Below are 15,203 nucleotides of genomic sequence, written 5' to 3'. Positions count from 1 at the left end.
TTACTGGGCCTCCCGTCCTCTAAATTTTGAATTTCTTTTACTGGGCCTCCCGTCCTCTAAATTTTCTTCTAGCACTGCTGATGGTGCTTCAGAACTCAAGAGTCATGCTGCATACAGTGATTCTATCCCTGGAACTTGGGTTGGTTGGAAACCTTGAGGCAATGACAGGGACCTGGAAGCCTTCGGAACATGGCCCACCATCTAATTTAAAGGTAAAAGTTTGCTGCTTTATATATTGCCGTTTTCTAAATGTGCATTTACTAAAACATTTTAATGGCTTTCATTACTGCCAATTTTCTCACAAGAACATTATTTTTATAATCACAAAAACAGATAATTTTATCTTGAAAAATGTTCAGTCATTGAAAGCTTTTTAAAAAGCCTGTTCACCACTGGAACTTCTGCCCCTAAAGTTTAAGAAACAAAATGTTCATTCCCAAATCATTATTTTCTGCTCATTTCTAAAGTTTGCTCTGCAATACCCAGAGAAGACTACAGAAGGGAGCCTCGCTCTTACCCTGAAGACAGTAACTTTTTTTAATAAAGTGAAGGAGACTAGTTAAAACTAATATATAGATACAGCGCTTACTAGCTAGTTCTTTCCGTTCAAGAAGCTTAGCTTCCCACTATTAGTATAAATACTTGTTAGCTGGGAACCCACTTGATTTCAAAGAGAATTCCTAGTATAAGAAGGGCTAGACATTTTAAACATGTTTTCCCCGGGGATCAACACTTAATACTGAATATTAAGGAGAAAGAATAAAAGGGAGGGCGGCATGGTTTCTTCACAGGCGCACTAGTCTTAGGAGTTGTGTGTGTAATAGTAATTATTATTACTATTCTTTCCGCTTCCGCCCTCCTTCTCCCTCGGTGTGCAGACGCAGCAGAAAGAATGAGGCGTGAAGAGCTGGCCATGACCATGGAAGAGAGCCGCGGGCAGGACGACGCGGTGGCGGCGCAGGGCGGCCTGAGTCCGGAGCTGGCGCCGGTGCCTCCCGGCCGCCTGGGGGCGCCATACTCCGAGGCCTGGGGGTACTTCCATCTGGCCCCGGCGCTCCCCGGGCGCCCATCGGGCCACTGGGCCACCTGCCGCCGGGCGCCATACTCCGAGGCCTGGGGGTACTTCCATCTGGCCCCGGCGCTCCCCGGGCGCCCATCGGGCCACTGGGCCACCTGCCGCCGGGCGCCATACTCCGAGGCCTGGGGGTACTTCCATCTGGCCCCGGCGCTCCCCGGGCGCCCATCGGGCCACTGGGCCACCTGCCGCCGGGCGCCATACTCCGAGGCCTGGGGGTACTTCCATCTGGCCCCGGCGCTCCCCGGGCGCCCATCGGGCCACTGGGCCACCTGCCGCCGGGCGCCATACTCCGAGGCCTGGGGGTACTTCCATCTGGCCCCGGCGCTCCCCGGGCGCCCATCGGGCCACTGGGCCACCTGCCGCCGGGCGCCATACTCCGAGGCCTGGGGGTACTTCCATCTGGCCCCGGCGCTCCCCGGGCGCCCATCGGGCCACTGGGCCACCTGCCGCCGGGCGCCATACTCCGAGGCCTGGGGGTACTTCCATCTGGCCCCGGCGCTCCCCGGGCGCCCATCGGGCCACTGGGCCACCTGCCGCCGAGGCGCTGCAGGCGCGGCTGCGAGAGGTGAGCCGCCGCGAGGGCGCCCTGGCCTGGGCCGCCGCCGCACCGCCGCCTCTCAAAGAGGACCCCGAGGGGGACGGCAGCGGCTGCGTTATCACGAAGGTCCTCCTGTAGTGTTGGCCACTTCCACTCCATGCCCGCGCTCCTCCAAGTGTGGGCCGCGGCCGGTGCCTTCAGCCTCCCCGAGGGGCAGGATCCAGGCCCGCGGACCCCCGACTGACTCGGGGGCTCCAAATGCCGGGTCTTCCACGCCATGCTACTGCTTACGTTTGAGAAGCGCTTCGGGAGCCGGAGCAGAACCAAAAATCATTTCCTCAGTGGGGTCACATGGGATGCTGGGAGCCGAAGCCCCTGTGGCCTCCCGTGCTGTTGGCATTTCGTGGGCCTGCGTGCAGGGCAGTGCGCACGCGGGAAACCTGAGAGCTGAGCAGCACCGGGAATCCATATCGCCCGGTGCCGTGGCCAGTGGGGCTGAGAACCCTGTACCTGGTGATCCTGAAAGGACAGAAGCTTCTTTACACACTAAAGACTTAAAACACCATGTGCCTTAAAACAACCAAGGTGGTTGGTGCATGGAAGTGAGAAAGGTTTTCACCCAGAAAAGTTTTACACGTTTCCTAAAGCCTACTCTTTGCTCAGCACCAAGTTCTGAAAGGGAGACCTGTAGTTTCCACTACTGCTCTTTTTACTCTCATCACCTCAAGAGCCACGTCAGGGCAGCCCCAGAGGGCCCCTTTTTTATCCCCCCCACAAGATGCCCAACCAATACCAGACGCACCCTGTCTCACCTCAGCCATCTTCTTTCCCCTGGTTCAGACCCAGTGGCAGATGTGGCTCTGATGTGGCAGGGGTTTCCCTCCTTTCCTGCCACACATTCCTGCCACCTTGGTGGCAAGACATGACTTCATCCCGTTGTTGCTAGGAAGAGCGGTTCCTAACGCACATGTCTTCACAGTCCTCACTCCTAGGTCAAAGGAGAAAGATTCCCTCCCCCGCCCACCACCACATCTTACTGTCGTGTTTTTCTGTCATTCCTCTTCCACGTTTATGGGTCTCTGCTCCATTAGTATTCCTCCTCCGTCTGTCGCCCTCCCTTTCCCCAGGCTCTTCTTCCTCAGCAGTGCCCAGGACTTTCAACCCAGAAGGGTCAAGTAGTCCTTGCTGCCTATACTTCCTCCTCCTCTCTTACTCCTTCACTCCTGGTCAGCTTTCTATGCTACATTCGAAGCCACCACTATCTTGGAATGACCAAATGTGATGATTTCATTTTTCTTAATGTGTTCTTTCTGGAAATACCTCCTTTGGTAGATGGAACTTGCTTTTCCCCCCAAGAACTCCTTTTCCTGATGTATACCGCTTCCCATTTTTTCCTCAGGCCTTTTTTTCTTTTTTTAATTTATTATTATTATTTTTTTTATTTTGAAAAATCCCAAGCATGCAGAAAAAGTTGCAAGGCTAGTACAACGAATACCCATATACATACCCTCCACCTAGACTGAACAATTGTTAACATTTTGCCATATTTACTTTTCCCGCTCTGTACCCCGTGTATGTGTGTATAATGACATTTCACCCCTAAGTGAATCAGCATGTATCTCCTAAGAATGAAAACCTTGTTCTACATGATTACAATGATCATACCTAAGAATATAAATAACTTTCTTATAGCCTCTAATACGTTGTCCTTAATCAAAATTCCCCAATTGTCTCAAGAATGTCTTTTCTTTTTTTTCTTTTTTCAAACAGGTCCAATCAATGTTCAAACATTACTTTTGGTTATAACTCTTTAGTGTCTTTTAATCTAGTACATCCCCCCTTAGATTTTTTTCCATGATGTTTACTTTTTGAAGCGTCCAGGCCAGCTGTCTTATACAATGTCCTATGTTCTGGACTTGTCTGCTTGTTTACTTGGACCAGTTTCCACACTCCACTCTGACTAATCTCTCAGTAGACTTACAATAATCTCTTCTGTGCCAGCGACTCCTATCTCCAGCCTTCCTGGCTCTGGTCTTTCATGCCCAATCCCCTGCTGTGTGTCTCTACCCCTACTTGCATCTCCTGCCACTACAAATGGAAAGGGCATTCACATGGAAAGATCTATTCAACTCCACATTCCACCCCTCACCTGATAACTAATATTTACTGGGTATTTAAAATGTATCAGGTATGCACTACACACTACATGTAATATCTCACTTTATTCTCACAGCAGCTCCATGGAGAGGTACTGATACGATGGCCATTTTACAGCTAAGGAAACTGAGGTAAAGGGATTAAGTAGCTTGCACAGGATCACAGCTGGTATATAGTAGCGGTGGAATCCAAATGCAGTCACAGTTGACTCCCAGACGCCATGTTCCTAGCTACTGCACTGCTCTTCTGAGAGCTCTGCTTCCCTGCTAGTTATGGAAGCTGACACCTGTTTCCTTCCTAGCTCCCAATTTATTAGTGGAATTAACTGGAATTGATATTGAGCATTCACCAAGTGTCAGAGCTATGCTATAAGGCTTTACAAAAATAATTACCTGCCAGGCAGCTAGCCCGGTGACATAGGTGCTATTGTGCCCATTTTGTAGATGAGGAGGAGACAGGCTCAGGGGAGTTCAGTAAAGTCTTCACAGCCTCACAGCTGCAAAGAGGCAAAGTGGTATCTGAACTTCAGTCTCACTGAATTCTAGGCACCTGCTCTACTAAGTCTGTCTCTACAAAATATGGTACCTGCCTTCCTTCTGATGCCACCTGCCAAGCCCAGACCCCATTTACCATTCATCTGGTATTCATCTTCCCATTCTTGTCTTCCCCTATTTCTCCTGACCTGACACAACTTGGCCAAAGCCAAAGAAATGTCCTAAACCAATGCTGACTAATTATATCACTTTTCCTGCTGAAAAGCCCCCAAGGTCACACATTACCTACTTACTATAGTCCAGGCTCTACCTTGTGGCCTGACATTCAAGTTGCCCTCCCCACTCCCCAGATGCCAGTCTTATCTGTCCCCTCTCCTATGTATTCTGTATGCTCCAGCCAAACTGGAGTCTGTTCTTCCTAACATGCCCTGGTCTTGGCCCCTCTATGCCTCAGTTCACTGTCCCTCGACTTAAAAAACTTCTTCAATCTGAGTATGAAAAAGCCCACCCACTTTCTAAGACCACAGAGCTTTCCTTGATTTCTCCTCATTTAGAGGCATTTCCTTACCTCTCTGGACTCTCCTAGCATTTTGTATCTCACAGCCCTCAAAGCAGGCCATCTAGCATGGCTATGTAGGGTTTTGTTTTACCTCCCCTGTCAGACCTGAGCCCCTGGGGGTCGTTGACTCTTCCTACTCCCACAGTGCCTTGCATATAATAGCTGCTCAATAAATATCTGAGGCATTGAACTAATTCAACGTGTTTAAGATTTTTATGTTAGTTTTTCTGTAATTATAATTCATCTATCTTTAATTTTCTAAGTAAGATTCTTAGCAGAAAAAAAAAGAGCCTAAAGGGAAATAGCAATAATAATTTTTTAAAGCTGTTTAGTCGAAACTTAATAAGTCAGTTATTGGGCTGTTTGATTTAAATATAATCAACTATTCTAGCATGTCATTATCAGGAATGTTTTTTGTAGGACTGTTTTTTTCATTATACAAGTAACAAAAATGTAATGCCCCAGTCTACAAAGAACAGCAGAAAAAACAATCCCCCAAAGTCCTGTTGCCTTGGTAAAATTGCTATTAACATTTTAATGTAATTTCTTCTGGGTTTTTTTTTTTTGCCATTTTTACATTAATAATAGTATAAGTTATTTCTAAGTATTGGAATTTAACTTCATGTGGATTTGAAAGTTGGGCTACAATATCTGAATTTGGACTTTCTAGAAGGGAAAAAAAGACTTCTACAAATGTTACTCTTCTATTTCACCAATGGTTAGAACTATTAAATCAAAGATTTATTTTCAGAATCTTAACCACTCCCTCAAGAAAGATGGCTAATGGGAGTCTGAGTGGCCTGTTAGGGGACAGAGCAATTAACCTGAGTGCTGACTGAATGGTGGTTGTGGGAATTAATGGAAGAGGTTTTACTTTCTGCTCTATATTGTTGTGATTTTTTTTTTTCCTTTTTTGTCTTTTTTTCGTGACCGGTAACGGGATCGCAACCCTCGGTGTCGCGCCCGTACCGTGACCGGCAACGGGATCGCAACCCTCAGTGTCGCGCCCGCACCGCGCTCAACCAGTGAGCGGACCGGTCTCTATATGGGATCTGAACCCTCTACCGAGTGCGCCACCGGGCCGGCCCGTTGTGATTTTTTTATACCAAGCATGAACTACTTTTATAACAAAAATAAAATTATTTACATTTTGCAAACAAATTCTCTCCATCAGCATTCAGCTTCTTTAGCTTTCCTTACAAAACCTACAACACAAGCATGGATATAATCCCCACTTCCAGAAAAGCCTAGAAAGAAATGTAGCTCTTGTCCAGTTCAATTCCACCATTTGACAGATGAGGAAAATGAGTCCCAGAGAGTGACCTGTCTGCTATTAGGAGATAGTGACTGTGGCAGGTCACTTGACTGCACCCTTTTCAACAGATATTCTGCCTCTCTGGCCTTGAGGGCTTCTTGCTCACCTGACAAAGCACAAAGTCCATCAGGACCAGCTGGCTGAGATTGCAATCCCAATGTCTGCTAAGAGGTGGGATTTGAGAATGAAGAGATGGCTTCAGGGAATTGAACTGGACTTTCTGGCTGTGGCACAGTCTGCTCACAGGGGGTTGTCACTGCCAATTGGTGACAATGACATGCCTTGTGTCTATCAACAGGGCTTCCCTGATTTGTGCACCTGGGCTTGCTAACAGCACCACCCTGGTGCTGCCTCTGAGAGTAGTACATATAGGGGTGAGGCAGATGGCTGGAACTGGGATGTAGACTGAGCCCTGGAAATCAACTGCTCAAATCCTGCCATGATGTAAAGTGACTGCTCACTTCTTAAGGTTAAATCTGGCAGGGAGGAGGGAGTGTGGGAAAAGCCAGGTAACGACAACCAAACTTAAAACAGCTAGGGCCCCTCGAGCACCTAAGATGTCATCCTTGGAGGCTGGAGAAGGGAAGGGATTTGTTTGGTTTGGGCTGAGTTTCCACTTTAAATAGTTGTCTGTGTCCTTAATGTCTCAGAGAGATTAATGAACACTGGGATTTATTGGTTTTGTTTTGCTGCCATCGACTCATTCAGGAATTCTACTTCTAAAGGTTTGATTTTCTACCTTTCAACAAGCTGAAATCTGCTTCTTTGCCTGTAAATGGATGAGGTAATCATTAAGGTCTCCTTTGGCTCTAATATGCTATGATTACATGAAATACAGTAAAACATCAATTGACATTTTAGTGAATCAGTTGCTTTATTTGGATTTTCTTGTTAACTGCAGAGTTAGGAAAAAATGTTGAAAGTCACGTGCATGCTTCTTATTAAAAATAAAGGTAGTATATCAAACAAGAATTTTGATATACCACTTCATATAACTTAATACAACAGCATAAAGGTACTCATTCTATCAGAATCACTAACTAGAACTGAAAATGTATGTAGCAGGAATCAGCACACTCTTCCATCCTGTACTTTTTATTCTCACAACATCCTGTAGGTAGGTTAGGTGTCCAAAACCTCAAAAAAGGTTAAGTCCCCTGCTGAAGACCACACAGCTAGTAAGTAGCTGATTGGAGCCTGGATCCCAGTGGACCCGCTCACATGTATGTTCCATTTGTGGTTCCTTCAAGGCCTCTCTTCTGGCTCACCTCTTCAGCAGTGCTGGGACCTCTGGATCTTGGCCTGAGTGCTTTGCTAACAAACACTTGGGCTGATGTTGGCTACTTCCCACCCACAAGCTCTAATGTAGGGGGCAGGCCAGACAACTTTCCCAGAGGAAAAGAGTTGGCCTTTGTATTTGTTTCCTATTCCTGCTGTAACAGATTACACAAACTTAGCAACTTAAAACACAACTTTATCTTACAGTTCTGCAGGTCAAAAGTCTGAAATGGAATGTCAATGTTGGCAGGGCTGTGTTCCTTTCCAGAGGCTCTAGAGGCGAATCTGGTTTTTGCCTTTTCCAGCTTCTAGGGACTGCCCACATTCCTTGCTTGTATTCTATTCCATCTTCTGGGCCAGCTAGGGCCAGTGGAGTCTTTCTCCCACTGCATTACTCTGCTTCCCTCTTCCACATTTAAAGGATCCTCTCTTTTATCTTAAGGTCAGCTGGTCAGCAACCTAATTCTACTCACATCTACAACCTTAATTTCCCCCTGCTATGTAACAGATTGACGGGTTCCAGGGATTGGAATCTGTGCATCTTTGCAGGGGGAGCAGGGTGCATTATTCTACCCACCACAATATTATACTGCCTGGCTCAGGGCTAGGGGGTTCTGAGAAAGGGATGTGCTTGATGGAGGAGCCCCTCTTCCCCACAATTAACACTTCACCAAGGGTCCCAATCTGTCCCTTCTTGTATCTTTCTCTGCTCATTACATGAGCATTCATAGACTTTTGTGGGACAAATACCTGGAAGGTGGGTGTCAAAGATAACTCTGATGGGAAATCAGAGACCTCCACAGTTCCAAGAATGTCTGTAAATTTGTGCGTTGACTAGGAAGGCTATGTGATGGTGAGTGAGGAGCTGACCAAAGCCTTTGGAGTCAGCCATGAATTAAAATCAAAGCTCCCAAACAATTATATTAGGTGTCATCCTAGCAACCATCCTAACCTTCCTCCCATTCAAGTACTAACCAGGCCTGACCTTGCTTAGTTTCTGAGATCAGGCATGTTCAGGGTGGTATGGCCATAGACTCCCTAACCTGAAACCCAATTTCCTATCTTTAAAGTAGGGATAATACATACCTTTACAGGGTTGTTGTAAGGAGGAAGATATTATTTAGGCAAATTCTGACGAAGTTTGAACTCAGTAACTATGACTTCTATTTCTCTTACTTACCTGAATGGGAGCTCAAAGCCAAAACCCAAGGACCTCAGAAAGAACAGGTTCCCTGGGAGGATTCCTGAGAGCAGCTGCACACAAATCACAAAGATTTGCCAAGTCCTTCTCTTTCACATTATAACTATTTTCTATCAAAACATACTGACTTCATACCTGATTTACCAAATGAGCTGTTCTAGTCAGAACTCAATATAACTTGGGACTACAACGTAATCCGATGTATCTTACAATATATAAAAATCTATCCATCTTAAGCAGTTTTCCCTTCACAGCAATCACCCTGGAAGACTATACAGTATTCCAAGTGTTTCCATGCTTAAAACATTTCTAAACTCCTTTTAGAGTGGCCATCAGAGTCTCTTTAAAACATCCTTTAGTTGGCAAATATTCATCTTTCCAGGATAAATCTGAGTTTTAAAAAGAGCAGCCAATTATTCAGAGCCCAGTCTGGTAAATATGGTAGATTATTAACTAGATTAACATTTCTGGGGGCCGGCCCGGAGGCACACTGCTACAGTGCGCCGCTTGGGAGCGCGGCGGCGCTCCCGCCAAGGGTTCGGATCCCACATACAGACCGGCTGCTCACTGGCTGAGCGAGGTGCGGACGCAACACCGAGGGTTGCGATCCTGTTGCCGGTCCCGGTCCGGTACGGGCGCAACACTGAGGGTTGCGATCCGTTGCCGGTCATGAAAAAAGACAAAAAGGAAAAAAAAAACATTTCTGGTTAATAAAGTGAGATCACAATAAAGCAATGTTAATTATTTTTGTGTGGCTCATAAATTGGTCTTGATGGTGTTGTATATTAAGGTTAAGTAAAGGCAGCACGGTCATGTTAGAGATTAAAGCCAATTTTAGTTGGTTTATGATGTGAATGAATTCAGGTAGCACTGGGAGTAATTATATATTTAAACAGTACTAAATGTTTCTTTTTATGAAAAAATTATAACGTTCTCTGCAATCTGATTTCATAGGATTAAAATGAGGCTTTAAGGAAAAACATTAAATGGTAATGAAAGCTTTATTCCTTCAGTACATATTCTCACGGGCTTTTGGTCAAGATAAGTAATGATGAGATGAATGAGCTGGCAACCTTCCTGCCCTCTGCAGTCTACTAGTAATCAGAAGCAAAGTAACACATGGTCACATGTTTAAATACATTTATTAACAGTCCACTAGCTTCTCCCTGTCTTCTGCTTGCTGGGCAATAAAATACCATGGCATTTTAACAAAGATGAAGAAAGTGAACTTTTTGATGAAGAATTTCTGAAAAGTCATTCTTACTCAGCAGGCAGAGACATGGCCTCCATTCACATGCGCCTCCATTCACATGTGCCTCCATTCACATGAACTTTCCCAACTGTCCGCCTCCAGGGGCTTTTTGATTTACATGTTTCTCCATCAATCCCAATTTCTGATTCATGTTTGTTGCTTTTTTTTATTATTATTATTTTGATAACCTAATGTTTGTAAAACCCAAATGTCTGAGCAGTTACTATTATTCTCAGGTAACTAGAGGACGTACATGACTAAATGAGGGGCTATGGCCTCAGTACGGTTTTACTGTTTGTTGTCTATGTAACAAAACTGTCAAAAACATGACTAAAAAATTTTTGAAGGCAGAGTTTATAAGATTTCCCTAAATAGGTCTGGTTTAGAGACAGATCTGAAAACATTAAAAAACCCAACCAAAAAAAAAAAAAAAAAATCCCTCCACCCATTCCACCCCAAGAATTATGGCTTTACAACTTTGGAATGAAAAGAAACTTTTGGATTAATACTCTATGGAACTATCAAGGCCTTCATGTATTACATGGCCTTAATTCTCTGCTCCATACTATCTAAAAATAAATATAAGTTCCGTGAAGGCAGGGAGTCTTGTCTGTTTTTTTCACTGCTGTATCCCTAGTGACTAGAACAGTTTCTGGCCTATGCTAAGTGCTTCATGGCTATTGCTGAATTAATCAATGTTGTTGAAAGATTTTATATGCAAGTAACTGAAACCTAGTTCTTCTTGAAGTTATCCCTGATGCTCCCCTTCACCCACAGGGTACTGAAAGGCAGGGCTGGCTTGCTAGATCTATCATTTCTCCAGATGGCTCCATTTCCAAAGTCATGTACAATCCCCTCCTTCTTTGAGGATGATGATCACACAATACCTTCTCCCCTTTCTCACTGCTTATCATCTACAATTTTGGTCCCGTTCATTCTCAGTATTCATTAAGAAATACACCTCCTGACAGTCTTCTTGTCCACATCTATCTCCCATCATCACCTCAAGGAATTAAGGTGACCCATCCACTTGCTAGCCTCATTCTTCATCCTCTTTGACTTCAATAACCACCATTTCTACTCTAGGACTCTACTCCCCACACCCTTGGTATTGGTAGCACAGATGATAACAATGCTAATAATCACTAATATTGGAGGGCTTACTGTGTAGACACTATGCTAAGTGCCACAAAGGCCTTGTCTCATTTAATCTTCCAGCAATCCCATGAAGACACTGAGGTACAGAGGTTTAAATAAATTTTTAAAGGTCCTCAGCTCAGAAGTGGTGGAGCTGTAATATGAACCCAGGTCAGAAACCTCAGCCTGTGCTCTTAACCATCCCTCTGGGATGAAAAGAATCAATACTGAAACCCCAGCTTTGCCACGTCTGTCACACAGACTTTTTGACCTTGAACAAAATTAAAAACCTCTTAAGCTTCAGTTTTCTAATTCACAAGGTAGTAGCAGGAAGAAAGAACATGTTAAGTGCCTAGCACAGTACCTGACATACTACAAATGTGCATTCTGTCCATTCCACCAGTAAATGCTTCTTGAGGACCTCCCAAGCATCCAGTCCTGTGAGAGGTATTGAAGACACAGCAGCGAATAAGACAAACAAGGTTCCTGCCTTCCAAGATCTGCACAACACTTGGTGGATGCTCAATATTTGATATATAGAACAAACCCTCGAGGAGGTCCCCAGCCTCCACTCTGCCTCTCTTCAATCGACCACATTTATTCTGCTATAAAGCAATACAACGAGGGCCCTTCCCTGCTTAAAATCCTTCAGTGGATTCCTCACTGCCTCAGATATAAAAATCCAAATTTGTTAATATAATATATGAGAATGGCTACAGATAAGAGGCTCACTTTTACCCCCTTCCTTTTTTCTTCAGATGAAACCTATCTGGGAGCTTGAACTGTAAACCAGATCAACACAGACCTATTAAGGGCATTAGAATTGGAGTCACCAGTCTGGCATCCTAACCCCTCCCAACCCCCAGTCTCTCTCTCTCTCTCTCTCACACACACACACACACACACACACACACACACACACACACACACAGAGAGAGGGGGAGAGAGAGAGAGAGAGAGAGAGAGAGAGAGAGAAGCAGCAGCAGCAGCTCCTAAGGCTATGCCATGGGTTCTGTGAAACAGTTTGAAAATCTAATTGTAGGACACAACCCTTTAGTAGGTTATGAAATCAATTTAGTGGTTGGAATCAGTGATTTGGAAAACAAGAGTGCTTTACATGAACTTACAGCAAAGTACTGTATTGGTACATAAAATCTATGTTACATATGCATACACACATGCTCGTGTACTTAGTTTGATATAAATTGTATTTCTTATCAAGGATCATTTTCCAAACAGTGTGAAAGCCACTGCTTTAGATCCTCTATGTAGCCTTAGTTTCCACGTTTCTTCAGTCACATAAAACTCCATCAAGCTACTTGCAGTTCCCCAAACCCAACTTACTCTTTCACTTCTGTCTATAGATGCCAGGCACAGTTTAGGGATGCAGTAGTAAGCAAAACCAAGGTCCTATTCACATGGCACTTTGAGGGTTTAGAGACAAATTACACTAACCACATTAATCAATATATTACCACAAACCAAGATAAGTGTTCTAAATGAAAGAAATACAGTTTTTCAAGAACACATATCAAAGGTAATTGATCTAGTGTACGGGGTTCAAGGGAGGCATCACTGAAGAATCAATTAGTAGAGATCTAAAGACTATGTCAATTAACTACATAACTCAGTGGAGGAAGAGCATTCCAGATATAACACAGAGGCCCTGCTAAGAGAAAGGGCAGGTGTGCTTGATGAATTGAAAAAAAGCCAACATGCTGGAGCCCAGAGAATAAGTGGGAAAGTGACACGACACGACTGGGAAAGTTGGCAGTGGCCAGACCATGCAGGGTCTTATGGGCCAGGAGTTTATTTTGTCCTAAGAGTAATGGGAAGCCAAACAGATGATGAGATAGGAGCTGTGAAGATGCTGTGTCTGCAGTGTGGAGGATGGATCGGAGGGAAGGAGGGACTGCAGTAGACCAGCTAGGAGGCTATTGGAATAGTCCAGGGAAGTGGTGACAGTGAATTGATTTAATATATTGGAGACTGGGAGGATGGGGAGAGGGGCTGGTGGTAGTGAAACAGAGGCTCTATTAGGCTTACGGCTCACACAACTGGAAAGATGGTGTTACCAGCCTGAGAGAGTAAACTGCAAGAGACTAGGGTTTGAAGCAGATTATAGGCTTAGTCTTGGATAAACTACATTTAAAGTGACTTTGAGATGAATATGTAGGTCATGAGCTCAGAATCAATATCCTGACTGAGACAGCCTACAAGTCATGGGTATACAGATGGTAAATAAAATTGGGTACACATGAGAAAAATGCCTGGGGTTGAGCCTTGAAGGCCCCCCCACTTCCAGGTGAATTCCTACTTATTACAAATGTGTGTGCACATACACAGTTAACCACACAATTGCACGTTTACTTTTTAAACTTCAAATATAAAAATAATAAAAAATGAAAGTCTGCTCACTCCTTGGGTAATTAATGTTAATTCGATATGTACCCTTATGGGTACATACATACTTATCTACAATCTGCTTTTTAAAATCAGCAATATAGTGAGAATTTTCTTCTATATTAGAGTATAGATAGTTGTAGCTTATTCATTTGAATGGCTACAAAGTATTACACAGTAGGAATGCATTACAATTTAAACAAACTCCTGGTCTCCACTGATGGATAGTTAGGTTGTCTGGCAGACAGTTTCCATTCACTATCCACTGTTCTTCTGTTCACTGAACCCAGATTTTGTTCCAATGGCAATATGCTCAGTCCCAGGTGATGGTTCATGATTGTCTTAAGACAACTGTGACCATCCTGTTGCCCACTTTTACAGCTTCCCTTCTAGGAGTAGACATACTATCTGGTTCTGGCTAATGACCCTGAAAAGTTGGCTTTGAGAGAGCTTCTGAGTAAGCTTTTGCTTTCCTGATAAAAGAGAATCAACACTACACACTGCCTTTTCCCTTTTCTTCCTTTTTTAGACATGAATATGATGGCTAGAGTTCCAAAAGTCACTGTGCAACTACAATGCCACAGGCCAACACTAAGACTAGCAGAGAGGTAGAAGAAAAAGCCTGGGCCCAGATACACAGATACACACATCAACACTGCCCCATTTTAAAGAATATAAATGTATTCTACTTTAAAATCAGAAAAAGTAAAATGAAATGTTTTAAATAAAAAATTCAGAGCAGAGATATAAGTGAGGACCTACTAGAAGCAGCAGCACATTAACAAGATGATGGCGAAAACACTTTCAACTGTTCCTGTGAACACCTTTAGGCAGTAGGTCCAGAAGTGCTTTCTGGCTCCCTGTCAAGTACTTCCTTCTGTCTTGCTACTTTATAGAATAGCCTTTGTACACAATCTCTGACACCTCTTGCTTTCTCTTGTTTGAGATGTCTATTTTCTCTTACCTTCTCTTGGAAAATATGACAAAATAATAATCTTTTACATGAAAAGTCAGAAGGGTTTTGATTTGGGTGTACCATTACTTTTCATAAGTTCATAACTAGAATAAAAACAAAACATCAGAGCAAAAACTGTTTCAAAAGTAGAAAAAAGTTTGGGCCGGCCCGGTGGCGCACTGGATAGTGCGCCGCTTGGGAAGCGCGGCGGCGCTCCCGTCCGAGGGTTCGGATCCCACATACAGACCGGCTCCCGCTCACTGGCTGAGCGAGGCGCGGGAGCAACTCCGAGGCTTGCGATCCCGTTGCCGGTCACCGGTCCGGTACGGGGGCAACACTGAGGGTTGCGATCCGTTGCCGGACACGGAAAAAAAAGACAAAAAAGACAAAAAAAAAAGTAGAAAAAAGTTACTCTTTTTTAAAGATAAGAGTGCTTCCTCTATTTAATATTAGAAAACAATCTCTGTTCTTTTACTCCAACATTGATGGTTTCTTCTATTCTCAACCTTGCCAGCTTCTCATGTTCTGGCAAAATTAGATTTTTTATTTTTATTTATTTATTTTGTCCTTTTTGAGACTGGCCGCACTGCGCTCAGCCAGTGAGCGCTGTGAGCGCACCGGTCATCCCTATATAGGATCTGAACCCGCGGCCGGAGCGCTGCTGCACTCCCAGCACTGCACTCTCCCAAGTGCGCCATGGGCTCGGCCCGAAATTAGATTTTTTAAAATTCAGCAACTTGTAGCTCCATTAACACTTAAAAGCAATTAAATTAGTAAATGCATACTGTGTGAATCATCGATTTAAAATATTTGACATAAAACAACTTTACACATAA

The 15,203-nt window shown here is 44.2% G+C and overlaps 1 protein-coding gene across 1 annotated transcript; it reads left to right on the top strand.

Annotated features, from left to right (window-relative positions):
• The first annotated feature begins 892 nt into the window (after window positions 1-892).
• ZBED3 (zinc finger, BED-type containing 3) lies at window positions 893-5,020 on the top strand. The gene is made up of 2 exons (XM_008581959.1): window positions 893-1,119; window positions 1,199-5,020. The coding sequence occupies exons 1-2, from the start codon at window positions 893-895 to the stop codon at window positions 1,752-1,754; spliced, it is 783 nt and encodes a 260-aa protein (XP_008580181.1). The 3' UTR covers window positions 1,755-5,020.
• The last annotated feature ends 10,183 nt before the right edge of the window (window positions 5,021-15,203 follow it).

The sequence above is a fragment of the Galeopterus variegatus genome, unplaced genomic scaffold, assembly GCF_000696425.1.
Source record: "Galeopterus variegatus unplaced genomic scaffold, G_variegatus-3.0.2 Scaffold2494, whole genome shotgun sequence".
Taxonomy (NCBI): domain Eukaryota; kingdom Metazoa; phylum Chordata; class Mammalia; order Dermoptera; family Cynocephalidae; genus Galeopterus; species Galeopterus variegatus.
The sequence above is the reverse complement of the archived record's forward strand: the minus strand, read 5'-3'. Positions and strand labels throughout refer to the sequence as shown.